The following is a 14,444-nucleotide window of genomic DNA, read 5'->3' on the forward strand; positions in this document are numbered from 1 at the left end:
TAGGTCCAAACTGCCCTCCTAGCTTAGCAAATAGGTCAAGTTTTGCTATATCCTAGGAACTCTATTAAAAATAGATAATAGTATATACTAGAAAACACACCAGTGTACTTTCATATGAGCTTCGTCTTCTGTAAGTCTATGACAAACTGAATTAAGCCATATAACATTGTAGAAATTATGTAATTATTTATAGATGAGTTTTCCCACCTATTGCTAACCCATGCCACAGACATTTACCTCTGCTGTATTATATACAACCCTCTAGTTTACCAGCTCTGTTACAGGGCACAATTTAAGAGGCTATGGGTAAGAAAATTATTCCGCATTTGCAACTGAACTTAATGGATTACTATTAATACTCAACTGAACTATTGGGTGCAACACAAAACACAACCTTGAAAAATAAAGTATTGCTGTAGTTTATAGAAGGAAAAATAAAGATGTCCTTACTCTTACAAACCCATATGGCTTACTAATATAGGTCTGAACTGAGGACACTTTATTTTAGAGAGAGCCACAGAGGATCTCAGGATGCTAGTAAACTCCAGACAATATAGAATTGGGTCCTTAGTAGACTTGATGAGAAAGAAAACACTTGAGTTTAATAACACTCTTTGATGGGGAGAGAATGAGAGCAAACATAAGGACGAACACAGCACAGGGGAGAATGCTAGGTGCTTCCAAGTGGCTGGGAACAGAGGGAAGGACCAGGGAGAAAGGTGGCTGACAGAGGCTGGGAGTCTCTAAGTCCTAAGGGACTTGGACTCCACCTATCTGGTCAAGATTGTGAAAACCTAAAAAGCAGTTGCTCTTTTCTCCCCCAAGTCTTTTACAGTCAAACTAGTAAACAGTGAAAGAGATTAAAACGAGCCACTCTAGTTGAAGAGCACGGATTTATAAAGGCCCGCTTCTCTGCACTTCCACACAAGACTATTCAGAGAGAGGAGTCATGATCTCAGAAGAATGGGGTGTGTAGAGGAAGGCTTTACAATAAAAGGCAGTGGGGAGGAAAGGGCACTATTCTAGGAAAGTTGAATCTGAGTTCACAGCTAGAGTAAGGAAAAGTATGCCTTGGCTTCCTTACAGGTAAACACATCTCTTCTACCCATAACTGCACACAGAAAGTGCAAGGAAACAGATCTGAAGTATTAATAGGCTATAATTTGTAACTGACTGGAATGAGTGCAGCGACACCTAAATTACATCTTGTAGGATAGGTGTGACTTCAACATTTAGAAAAGGGAAAGGAAAGGCTTCACAAACGAGAAAGTGTGAGTAGCGGGACGGAAGCAAAGTGTGGGTGGGCGTCTGGGTGAACAGTTGAGCGGAAGCACAAAGAACGGGGTAATCACAAGTTTTCCTTTAGTGAACTTTCACGCCAACCACTTGATTATCCTTTCATAAACTGAGAATCTCACATCAAGGATATTTTTCTTATGGGACAACTGGATAGTCACATGAAAAGAATGAAGGCTAAACCGTCCTCATACTTTATGCAAAAATGAATTCAAAATGAACCAAAAACCATAATGTAAGAGCTAAGACAACAGAACTCTCAGTGAAATCTTAGGTGTAAATTTTCATGACCTTTCAATAGGCAATGACTTTTTATTTCAAAAAAAGCACAAGCAATCTAAAGAAAAAAAATATATTGGACTTCAAAAGTAACAACTTTGATTATGTTGGCAGATGTGAGAAAGGAGAAGAGGAAATAAAAATTTCCATGGGACCATCAGTACAGCAGTAACCCTCTATCCACAGTTTTGCTTTCCTTGGTTTCAGTTATTCATAGTCGACCACAGTCCAAAGATATTACATAGAAAATTTCAGAAACAGACAATTCATAAGTTTTAAACGGCATGCTCTTTTGAGTACTGTTATGAAATCTTGTGCCGTGCCACTCCGTCCTGCCCAAGATGTCAATCAACCCTTTGTTTAGAATACCCACCCTACATAAGCTACCTCCCCGTTAGTCTATGAATAGCCTTCTCAGTTATCAGATAAACTGTCACAGTATTGCAGTGCTTGTGTTCAAGTAACTTTTATTTTACTTAATTGTGGTCCCAAAGTACAAGAGTAGTGATGCTGGCAATTCAAATAAGCCAAAGAAAAACTATAAAGTTCTTCCTTTAAGTGAAAAAGTAATCATGTGTAGGAAAAACAGTATATATAGAGTTCGGTACTCTCCAGTTTCAGGCATCCACTTCAGGTCTTAGAAATAAATATCCCAGGCCTGGATAAGGAGGAACTACTGTAGTTTGACCAAGATGCTTCAATATATACCATTTTCTATTTCAAATGTCAGTCCTTGAATGTTTAAGTATTATATATTTTTTTATAAATATCTTAAAGGCTAAATTACATAAAACTAACTTTCATATAGAAAAAACGTTAATGGAACACTCAGTCCTTCCAAAATCCAAGTTCTTGACATCACCCTATGGTAGTATGTATCAGTAACCTAGTCTTTTTTATTGAGTAATATTACATTATATGAAAATATCACAGTCTGTTTATCCATTTTCCTATTAATGGATCATTTCAAGTTTTCCACCCTTAGAATAAAGCTGCTATAGACATTCTTGTACAGGTCTCTTTCTGAACCTACATTTTCATCCCTCTTCTGTAAATACCAAGAAGAATTTCTAAGGGGAGTGATAATTTTATAATTATGGAAATTTCTGAAGATATAGGAAAGAACAGTACAATGAATTCCCATTAAAACCAGCTGCAATATTCATTTATAGATGCTCTCATTTTGTCTATCCCCTCACTTTGAAGTCTTAGCACCATCATCATTTTGTCTTTAAACATACCAATATGAAACAGTATTTTCAAAGCTGGTCAGATTTTTATCACAAAATATTCAAGAAATCTTCACCATTGATTTACATGTGGATTAAGAGTTTTATTAGCCCTGGCCTGGTAGCTCAGTGGGTTTGAGCAGTGTTTTTTAACCACCCGCCCACCTGAAATTTCATGCTGTGGACCAGCGGTTGAAAATCACTGGGTTAGACTGACCAGGCCGTGGCGCAGTGGATAGAGCGTTGGCCTGGGACGCTGAGGACCCACATTCAAAACCCCAAGGTCACCCTCTTGAGCACAGGCTCATCCGGCTTGAGCATGGGATCACAGCCATGAACCCATGGTCACTTGAAGCCAAGGTCAATGGCTTAAGCAAAGGGTCACAAGCTTAGTGGGAGCCTCCCTGACCAGGTGCATATGAGAAGCAATCAATGAACTTAAGTGCTGCAATGAGGCTTCTCAACTCTCTCCCCTCCTGTGTGGCTGCCTCTGCCTGTTTCTCTCACAAAGAGAAGAGAAGAGGAGAGGGGAACACTGGGTTAAAGCACTGTCCAGATACATCAAAGTTGTAGGTTAGATCGCTGGTCAGGGCACATATAAGAATCAACCAATTTGCCCTGGCCGGTCGGCTCAGTGGTAGAGCGCCGGCCTAGCGTGCGGAGGACCCGGGTTCGATTCCCGGCCAGGGCACACAGGAGAAGCGCCCATTTGCTTCTCCACCCCTCCGCCGCGCCTTCCTCTCTGTCTCTCTCTTCCCCTCCCGCAGCCAAGGCTCCATTGGAGCAAAGATGGCCCGGGCGCTGGGGATGGCTCTGTGGCCTCTGCCTCAGGCGCTAGAGTGGCTCTGGTCGCAACATGGCGACGCCCAGGATGGGCAGAGCATCGCCCCCGGTGGGCAGAGCGTCGCCCCTGGTGGGTGTGCCGGTTGGATCCTGGTCGGGCGCATGCGGGAGTCTGTCTGACTGTCTCTCCCTGTTTCCAACTTCAGAAAAATGAAAAAAAAAAAAAAAAAAAAAAAAAAAAGAATCAACCAATGAATACCTAATCCTAATTTCTCTCTCTAAAATCAACTCTAAAAAAATTAAGTTTTTAAAATAGCAATTAATGAATTACAATTTTTCTTCTTTTTACATCTTTTTTTTTTTCTTTCTATTCAGTGAGAGGCAGGGAGGCAGTGACAGACCCCCACATGTGCAGTGACTGGGATTCATCCAGCAACCCCACTAGAGGGCGATGCTCTGCCCATTTGTAGCCCTTGCTCCGCTGCAACTGGAGCCATTTTTTAGCACCTGAGGCAGAGGCCATGAAGCCATCTCAGCAGCTGGGGCCAACATGCTCCAGTAGAGCCATGGCTGCAGGAAGGGAGGAGGGAGGGAGGGAGGGAGAGAGAGAGAGAGAGAGAGAGAGAGAGAGAGAGAGAGAGAAGTGAGAGGGGGAGGGGCAGAGACACAGATGGTCATTTCTCCTAAGTGCCCTGACCAGGAATCGACATGCACACGCAGGGCTAACAGTTTACCACTGAGTCAACCAGCCAGGGCTCTTTTTGCATCTTTTAAATAATGCCTCTCTACCACACAACTAGCAAGCCAATGAAACAAAAAGATACTAATTTTCCTTCATTGCTCTGAAAAGTGTTAAATATGATACAAAAGTTGAGATTGATGCTACAAAGGAACATCAATATTATCAAGCAGACCTCCCAACTTTCAAATACCCTGAATTAGCTATTTCCATGCTATGATATTTTATATGTGAAACTGTATGTGAGACTTAAAACAAAAAAGAACAGAGGTAATCCTCATTACACCCACCACTGGCTAAGAGGAGGTAAATTTCAACCCTTCCAGTCACTAGGTTTCCATTACTCCCTCAAACCTGCCTGTCCTGGAGAGGGTAGGAGGAACGGCCACTGTCAACAAGTGCCACCAGTATAAACGCATACCTTCTTTTCAGAGGGCTAGCTGGAAAAAAAGCATTCTCTTTTGATTTGCAAATTTTACTTCCAAGAACATTTTCTAAGTAAATCCTAGTATAAAGCAATGTTGTGTACAACAGCCAAAAATTGTCTACAACCTAAAGATTCAATAGGACATTTTAGTATAATTACGCAACATCCAAATAAACACGCACCAGAGGAGTAAGAGTCTGGAACTACACATGCCCAACTATCAGTGGCACTCATGAAGGAGAGGGGAATATCTGCTGTTCACCCACTTTAAGTCCATTTTTCAAATAGATTTCACTATACTTCCAGTTGGACCTTTTTTCTTTGTGCCTTTTTTTTTTTTTAATGATTTGAGAGAGAAAGGGAGGAAGAGAAAAACACTGTCTTGTTGTTCCACTTATTCACGCATTCACTGACCAGGGATTAAATCTGCAACCTTGACATGTTGAGACCACGCATTAACCAACAAGACCACGCTCTAACCAACTGAGCTACCCAGCCAGGGCCTCTGTGCCCAGTTTTTATTTTTATTTTAATCTTTTTATTATTTTAAATATTTTACTGATTTTAGAGAGAGGAGAGAGAGAGGTGGTAGGGAGGAGTGGGAAGCATCAACTTGTAGTTGGCTTCTCCTGACCAGGCAAGCCCAGGGTTTCAAACCGGTGACCTCAGCATTCCAGGTTGACACTTTATCCACTGTGTTACCACAGGTCAGGTACCAGTGCCAAGTTGTTAGTTGTTTTGTTTAAGTGAAAGGAGGGGAGATAGAGACAGACTCCCTCTATCTGGCAACCTGCAACCCCCGTCTGGGGCTGAGGCTCGAATGAGCTATCCTCAGTACCTGGGGCCAATGCTCAAACCAACTGAGCCACTGGCTGCCAGAGGGGAAGATAGAGAGGAAAAAAAGCAGCTAAGTCGCTTGTCATGTGTGCCCTGACTGGGGATCGAACCGGGGACTTCTGTACACCGGGCCGACACTCTATCTATCCACTGAGCAAACCGGCCAGAACCAGTGTCAAGTTTTATTTTTCTTTTTTCTGAAGCTGGAAACGGGGAGGCAGTCAGACAGCTCCCGCATGCGCCCAACTGGGATCCACCTGGCATGCCCACCAGGGGGCGGTGCTCTGCCCATCTGGGGCGTTGGTCTGTTGCAACCAGAGCCATTTTAGCACCTGAGGCTGAGGCCACAGAGTCATCCTCAGCGCCCGGGCCAACTTTGCTCCAATGGAGCCTTGGCTGCGGGAGGGGTAGTGAGAGACAGAGAGGAAGGAGAGGGGGAGGGGTGGAGAAGCAGATGGGCACTTCTCCTGTGTGCCCTGGCCGGGGATCGAACCCGGGACTCCCGCACGCCAGGCCGATGCTCTAACACTGAGCCCACCGGCCAGGGCCATCAGTGTCAAGTTTTTAAGAGCAAAGCTCAAGGCCTTGGAAGCAACTTTGCCAAAAAAGGTGAGCCTGACCAGTGGTGGAGCAGTAGACAAGAGTGTTGACCTGGGATGTTGAGGTCCCAGGTTCAAACCTGAGTTCATCAGCTTGCATAGGTATGACAAACTGAGCATGGGATCATCAACGTAATCTGAAGGTTGCTGGCCTCAGACCAAAGATCGCTGGCTTGAGCCACCTCCCCTTCATCCCCCACCAAGCCCTGTATGAGAGGCAATCAGTGAACAACTAAAGTGAAGCAACTATGAGTTGATTCCTCAAACTGCTCTCCTTTCTGTCTCTTTCTTCCCATCTCTCTCTAAAAACAAAACAAAAAAAGCAAAACAAAAGAGATGAAATATAGAGTGATATAGCATAGTCATAGTGACAAGGAAACAAAATGAAGTCTAGACAAAGGGTTCTGACAAGATGCCAACATGTTAACAATAACCCAAAGGACAGGTATAATAGACAGTTCAGTACAACTTAATATTTTCATTTTATTTGTGGATAATCCTTAGTGTGTGTGGGGGGGAGGGTTCCTACACATCACATGATGCTCAGCAGCATTCAGGCCTCTACTCATTATGCTAGTAATACCCCTCCCACAACTGCCTCCAGAACTAGCCAAATGTCTCCTGAAGGATCAAGTCACCCCGGTTGAGAACCACCAATCTAACCCTACATTTATATGCCTATATGTAAAATACTACATTTTTTTTACTTCTCAAAGAAAAAAAAAGAAAAATAAACCACACAATTATTGGCTTCAAAGAGCTTAAAATCTAAAGGCAATAAATCTAATTGTCAGATTTTAAATTTTTATTACAATATCTTGTGATTGAGGGGGGCTTCAAAATCTAGATAATGGCAGTTTTGTCCACCAGAGCGATTTAACCTCCCTCTTAACTTACAAACATGTCTTATATATCTTAACTGTACAAATTCCTCAAAACAGAGAATCAAACTATGCTCTTCCGTCAGCTGCCATGCACTCAGGGACAAATGTGTTTCACTTCACGTGGAGCCACACCAGCCGGGTTCACGTTCTTGCTCTGCCACTCACTAGGCTTTGGGATGTTGACCAAGTTACTTAACTTCCTTATGCCCTACTTCTCCCAACTTTGAAACAGAAACAATACTATCAATCTAACTTACAGGAACAAAGTGAGTATATAAAGTGCTAAAAATAGTGCATAGTGTATAGTAAGTGCCCAATAAACCTCAGCTATTATTTTAATTACAAGGCTATAAAAGTAGACACCTCATTACCAATTTACAGATGAAGAAACAGAGTCTGAGAGACCAGGAAACTTGTCCATGGTCACAACAGATTACGGAGCAATGATTCAAAAACTGTCCGTCTTGATTCCAGAGCTCATAGTTTTTCCATTATATCCAAAAATTACATTCAGATTCATTAACTATCAAAAATAACAATCAGTCTTACTTCAAAATAATAACCAGAACGATTGATTTTCATTAAGATATTAATTTAGAACACTTAACTGATTTAAGTTTACAGAGCTTTTACATACCAACATAGACAACATTCAGTTTCTACATACTATTTTACTTTATCATTTTTCAATTAAATTTTATTGGGGTGACACTGGTTAACATAACAGGTTTCAGGTGCCCCATTCTACAACACATCTCTGTACATCATATTGTGTTCACCTCCCAAGTCAAATCTTTATCCATCACCATCTACATTATTATTTTAAGTGACTTTTTTTTTTTAAAGATTATATTTGATTTTAGAGAAAGAGAAGGGAGGGGAGTGGGAAGCATTAACTTGTAGTTGCTTCCAGTATGTGCCTTGACCAGGCAAACCAAAGGTTCCGAACAACCTCAGCATTCCTAATCAATACTCTAACCACTGCGCACCACAGGTCAGGCCTATTTTAAGTGATTTTTTTTTTTTTCTTTACAGGGACAGAGAGAGAGAGTCAGAGAAAGGGATAGAGAGAGACAGACAGGAACGGAGAGAGATGAGAAGCATCAATCATCAGTTTTCCGTTGGGACACCTTAGTTGTTGATTACTTTCTCATATGTGCCTTGACCACGAGCCTTCAGCAGACTGAGTAACCCCTTGCTTTAGCCAGCGACCTTGGGTCTAAGCTAGTGAGCATTTTTTTTTTTTAATTTTGCTCAAACCAGATGAGCCCACGCTCAAGCTGGCGACCTAGGGGTCTCAAACCTGGGTCCTCAGCATCCCAGTCCAACGCTCTATCCACTGCGCCACCTCCTGGTCAGGCTTAAGTGATTTTTATTTGAAAAGTTGGTATATAGACCTTAAGAGCTTAGTTCCTAAAATTGCTTAATATATTATACCAAAGCAGCCTAATGAAATCAATCTATAAAAAGACCATTAACATGAAATAAGATGGGCTTGAGACAGTCATCTTGTATACATTCTCTAAGTGTCCCCTTCTTACTCCAAGGTCACTTTCTTGTAAATGACAGATTTTGTTCCCCAAGTCCAAGAAGGGTTCTGTAGACCCCTTTGATTTCATCAATACGTCCTTACCACACATCCAAAGTTCTTAATGACTCACAAACACCTTACACATGCTTTTTAAACACTGCCTGATTATTCTGTAACCTATTAATCTTTTTCATTTAAACTTTGCAATTCCTGCCCTGACCAAGTAGCTCAGTTGGTTAAGAGTGTCATCTTGATAAACCAAGGTTGCGGGTTCAATCTCTGGTCAGGGCACATATAAAATATACACAAATCAATGCCCCACCCACTCTCTCTAAAATTAAATTTTAAAAAAAGCAAAAAAGGCCCTGGCCAGTTGGCTCAGTGGTAGAGCATCGGCCTGGGGTGTGAAGTCCTGGGTTTGATTTCCAGTCAGGCACACAGGAGAAGCACCCATCTGCTTCTCCACCCCTCCCCTTCTCCTTCCTCTCTGTCTCTCTCTTCCCCTCCCGCAGCCAAAGCTCCATTGGAGCAAAGTTGGCCCGGGCGCTGAGGACGGCTTCATGGCCTCTGCCTCAAGCGCTAGAATGGCTCCAACCACAACTAAGCAACACCCCATGGGCAGAGCATCACCCCCTGGTGGGCATGCCGGGTGGATCCCGGTTGGGCACATGCAGGAGTCTGTCTGCCTCCCCACTTCTAACTTTGGAAAAATAAAAAAACTTTGCTATTCCCAACATTCCTGTGTACCCCTTCACTAACTCATTATTAGTTTTTCAACATTTCATATACTGTTGACAGCATGTTCTTCAATCTGGTCTTTAAAAACTACTCATTTTAGCCTGACCAGGTGGTGGCGCAGTGGATAGAGCGTCGGACTGGGATGCGGAAGGACCCAGGTTCGAGACCCCGAGGTCGCCAGCTTGAGTGCGGGCTCATCTGGCTTGAGCAAAGAGCTCACCAGCTTAGACCCAAGGTCGCTGGCTCCAGCAGGGGGTTACTCGGTCTGCTGAAGGCCCGCGGTCAAGGCACATGTGAGAAAGCAATCAATGAACAACTAAGAAGTCGCAACGCGCAACGAGAAACTGATGATTGATGCTTCTCATCTCTCTCCGTTCCTGTCTGTCTGTCCCTATCTATCTCTGCCTCTGTAAAAAAAAAAACCAACTACTCATTTTAGAGTTGGGAAGAAGTCAGAGCAGAGGCAGAATGGCTAGGACCTATATAACTTTATCATCCCCCTCAAAAAATTAAAATAGGAAGAGACAAGAAATTTTAGCCCAAACATTGGGAGACAGACAACTTGGTAAAATCTTGTCCATCATTTCTCAGATTTTAAAAATAATCTGGTCCTTTGGATCCTTTTTATCTCCTTTGCTCTTTCAATTACTCGATTTTTAACATTTTTTCTCCCCTTACCAGTTCAGAAGCCTCTCTTAATATGCTTATCCAAAGGGTTGAGAGTTGTCTACCATGTTCACTTTGAGTAAATAGCTCAACTAATTCTGCCCCCAACCAACTCTATGTAAGGAAATGAGGCTGACAATCTCTGCTATTCAGAACCGAGTTTGCCCATCCTGTCACTGTTACTACACTTGTATAACAAGTCAGTTTTCACCAAATGAAAAAGGAAACCTCACTGTAGCACTCATGTTCAGAAACTTCAGGTTTCACTCCTCTTTCCTCTTTTTTATTTACGGATTTTTAGAGAGAGGGGGAGGGAGGGAAAGGGAGGAAGGTGGAGGGGGGAGAAAGAGATGGAAACATCAATTTGTTGTTCCACCTATTTATGCATTCATTGGTTGATTCTTTTTTTTTTTTTTTTGTATTTTTCTGAAGCTGGAAACAGGGAGGCAGTCAGACAGACTCCCGCATGCGCCTGACCAGGATCCACCTGGCACGCCCACCAGGGGGCGATGCTCTGCCCATCCGGGGCATCGCTCTGTCACGACCAGAGCCACTCTAGCACCCGGGGCAGAGGCCAAGGAGCCATCCCCAGCGCCCAGGCCATCTTTTGCTCCAATGGAGCCTGGGCTGGCTGCGGGAGGGGAAGAGAGAGACAGAGAGGAAGGAGAAGGGGAGGGGTGGAGAAGCAGATGGGCGCTTCTCCTGTGTGCCCTGGCCAGCAATTGAACTGGGACTTCCGCACGCCAGGCCGACGCTCTACCACTGAGCCAACCAGCTAGGGCCCATTGGTTGATTCTTGCATGTGCCCTGACCAGGGATCGAACCTGCAACCTTGGTGTATCAGGACAACGCTCTAATCAACCGAGCTACTGGGCCAGGGACCCTCATTATTTTCATAAAACTCCTTACCACAAATTCTAGATGATGCCAATGCATGCCACTCAAAAATAATTCAAAAATCTCCAATGCCTCCTCACTGTCAACCAAATGAGGAAAATTCCCTGACGACCTTGTCATACCGTTCTTACCTTCTTTTCCAGGCTTTTCTCCTTCAACAGCTATCTACTCTGCTCCAGGCACACGGAAGCCTTCTTCCCTGAATAAGGAAGGCCTACCCTGTGTATTCCTTCTGCCTGGCATATTGACCCCCATCCTCCTTCAACCTCTTTCAACCTCCTTCAACGTTAAACCCGGAAAACTCTTTGGGAAGCCCTCCTGAGGTTTCCATTTCCCTAAAACTACACATGGCTTGTTCAAAACCATTTCATGGGAATTATATATTATTTATGTTTGTGCATTTGCACATGTTCTCCTTATAAATCCATGCAAAAATCCTACCATTCTCAGTGCTGTTCTTCCTAGACCACTCATGAGCAGTGCCTCGCACACCCTGAGATCTCAAACACTGTTGTCAAATTGAAGATGACCTTTCCTAGGATTTCTCTTATAAGGTTGGTCATTAAGTCACAATTAGACTCAAGCCATTTTACCAATAAAAAATGTTTTACTTACACCTCATATTAATCAAGTTAAACTCTTCTATTTCACTCGGTATATAAAAAAAAACTGTCCTAATTTCAAGGGTTTTCTCCTATGGGAAGGTCTACTCTACAGACCTGGTCTCTCTTTCAAGTAACTTAGAAATTAAACTAAATTCTCCTCCACTCCTGCCATTATAAAAACAGAGTTAACTTGCTAGAGAACAGGAAAAATTCTGTGGTACTTCAGAATTACTGCAGGGAAGTAAACTGCTAAGTAATTACTGAACAGAAAGAGACTGAAATGTGCTGTGAGACTCTCCATATCGAGAAAAGCCTCTCATTCACATACGAATTCTTAGTCTCCTCTTGATACAGACTCAGTGTTGTCCATAGGAATCACTACATGCTATTGAAATCCATCATCACTTTCAAGTTGGTAAACTTTTTGAACAGAAGCAATTCAGTTCAAAACGCTTTTGTAACTGCCTCGCCTGTGTCAAGCACAGAAAGGAAGCTAAGAAGATAGATGAAAACAACGAAAGTGAACAACCTATAAGTAAACCTTTCTGCACTTGGTGCACACTCTGCATTCTTCCTCTGCCCCTCTACCAGCTAGCTCCATCAGCCATGATTACTGTATAGGGGAAACAGGTTAAAAGAAGTTTTAAAAAAAAAATTCCTGCCTCACCAATCTGACGGGGCAAGAAAGAGAAAAGTGAAGAAAGAGAAGCATCTCCCCCCCATTCCTTCTGGAAAAATCACCAACCTAGCCTGCTTGTCCTTTAAAGTCTGCCAAAACTACAGTGAGAAACAAACATGTCAAAAATCAGTAGACTTCTGGTAAAAAGTGGCACTTAAAAAAGACAATTGTCACATTTCATCGGTAGAAATGACTCCCTGTATTAAAACACTTAAAAACACTCCAGGATATCAGGCTGGTGTTTAAAAATTTTTAAACTTATCTTTGATCAAAAGACTCAGGTTATGACAAAGCTAAAAATGTTCGCTCACACCGGTAAGGGTGAATCACAGCAAACACCTCCTACACCCAGGGGCCACCGCTGCTAAGTCCGGACAGTTCAAAACCTGGAGAGCGTTCCTTGCCGGCTCTACGCTGGAGAGTTCTGTTCAATACATTAGTGTTTACCGTGTAGCCACACAACAGCAAGGAAATGTTATTTATACCTGAAATTTTCCCAGGTATTCTGTTCTCCATAGATTACGCTATGCCTTTTCCACATTTACCGAACTTTCCCTCTTTTGAACAGGGCAAAAAGGTCGACAGATAACTCTTACCTGAAAAAGTGTGTTCAGATTTTCAAAGTAAATTTGCACTGCCAGATTTGGGAGGGAACCCTAATACATACATTGTGTCTACGGTAATGCTACCTGCGCCTTCTCTCAACCGAAGCCTGGAGCCCACGAACTGATTGATTCAACACATTGAAAGGGTTGCCAGATAGCCCCGGTAAGCTTAACGACGACTTTCCATCCGGTGCAAACCCACCTGGATGTTTCAAAGTTACGCGGTTGGAGGGAACCTGGCAAAACATCTACTTACCCTGGCAAAACAGCTTTCTCGACTCTCAACTGAAATAACACATTAAGGAGGTCAAGGCCACCGTCCCAAACTCTTTACACACCACGATGGACGCCTAAGGGATGCCCCGGCCCGCATTTCCTTCCCGTGCCCGTGAACTTCTCACTGAAAAAGCCTCGCACAAAAGAGCCCGGGCGGCCCCGTGTCCTGTCCCGTCCCGTCCCCCCCGCGCCAGGCTCCCCGCCGACTCACCAGGACCGTGGTGCAGATGGACCTCAGTTCGGACTCCACTTTCTCCCGATAGTCCTTGATCAGCTGCAACTTCTTGTCGGAGGTGTCGGTCTTCTGCTCGATGCTGGAGATGACCCTCCAGGCGGACCGGCGGCCGCCGACCACGTTCTTGTAGGCCACCGAGAGCAGGTTGCGCTCCTCGTTGGACAGCTCGGCGCCCTGCTCCGTCACGGCCTTCATGCAGGTGGCCATGTCGTCGTAGCGCTCGGCCTGCTCGGCCAGCTTCGCCTTCTGAATCAGCTCCGTCTTCTCCATGGGGACGGCCGGCGAGGGCAGCGAGGGCGAGCACAGCGAGGGCGAGCACCGAGCCGGATCAGAGGGGGCGTGCGGAGGGCCTGCGGGCGGCGGCGGTGGCAGCGGAGAGGCGGGGGCGGCGCCGTCAGACAATGCGCCCGCCGCCCGCCCGCCCGCCCGCCGCCGCCCCTTTTGTCTGCCCCGCACGCGTGGCCCGGCTGGATTGCCCTCCCCCGCCCACGCTCCCCGCGGGGCGCCCGGGACGACGAGGGGCTCCAGCCGGAGGCGCGAGAGGGAGGAGGAGGACGGGCAGCTCCCGCGCCTGCCCTACCCTACCCTGCCCGGCCCAAAATGGAAGCGGCCGTTGGCCCGCACCTTCCCGCCGGAGCCGTCCGTACGGAGAGCGGCGCCGAGGCCGGCCGCTCCAGGACTCCCGCCCTTCCCGCCTTCCCCTCCCCGCAGGCCCGGCCAGGCACAACAAGGGCAGCAGGGGAGCCCCGGCGTTCACCTTCACGTCTCCGCGGCCGCGGCGCGAGTCCCACCACTTTGATCCGCTTTTGGCTTTAGCGGAGGACCCTCCCGTCTCAGCCTACCCCGGAGCCGAGGGGCGGGTCTCCGCGCAGCTGCCCTCGCTCCCGTTGCCCAATGACAGGCCGAGATGCCCCACATAGTCCCGCCTCCCGACCCGCCGCTAGCCAGTGAAGCCTGAGCGCGCGGAAGGGGGCAAAGGGGGCGGGGCGGGCGGGGAAGCGGAGGCTAGGAGGGTGGGTCGGCTTGGGCAAGTTCGGTTGGCCGGCAGGCTGCGGCTTTGGCCACGGGGTTTCCTCCAATTAGATCCAGGGTAAAAGGACGTCACTGTTGCCATTGCGATGCTGTTACCTATTTCCCTC

General features: G+C 45.4%; 1 protein-coding gene across 2 annotated transcripts in view; it reads right to left on the reverse strand.

Moving 5' to 3' along the window:
* Positions 1-14,173, reverse strand: part of YWHAQ (tyrosine 3-monooxygenase/tryptophan 5-monooxygenase activation protein theta) — a 42,279-nt gene extending 28,106 nt beyond the window's left edge. Inside the window, exons 1-2 of one of the 2 annotated variants that reach the window (XM_066385948.1) lie at positions 14,063-14,173; positions 13,282-13,655 (exon numbers count right to left, since the gene is read on the reverse strand). In XM_066385948.1, the coding sequence (XP_066242045.1) occupies positions 13,282-13,575 (294 nt within the window). In that variant the 5' untranslated portion in view covers positions 13,576-13,655; positions 14,063-14,173. The other variant, XM_066385949.1, reaches the window with a different exon arrangement.
* Between the last annotated feature and the right edge of the window lie 271 nt (positions 14,174-14,444).

The sequence above is a fragment of the Saccopteryx leptura genome, chromosome 5, assembly GCF_036850995.1.
Source record: "Saccopteryx leptura isolate mSacLep1 chromosome 5, mSacLep1_pri_phased_curated, whole genome shotgun sequence".
NCBI lineage: Eukaryota > Metazoa > Chordata > Mammalia > Chiroptera > Emballonuridae > Saccopteryx > Saccopteryx leptura.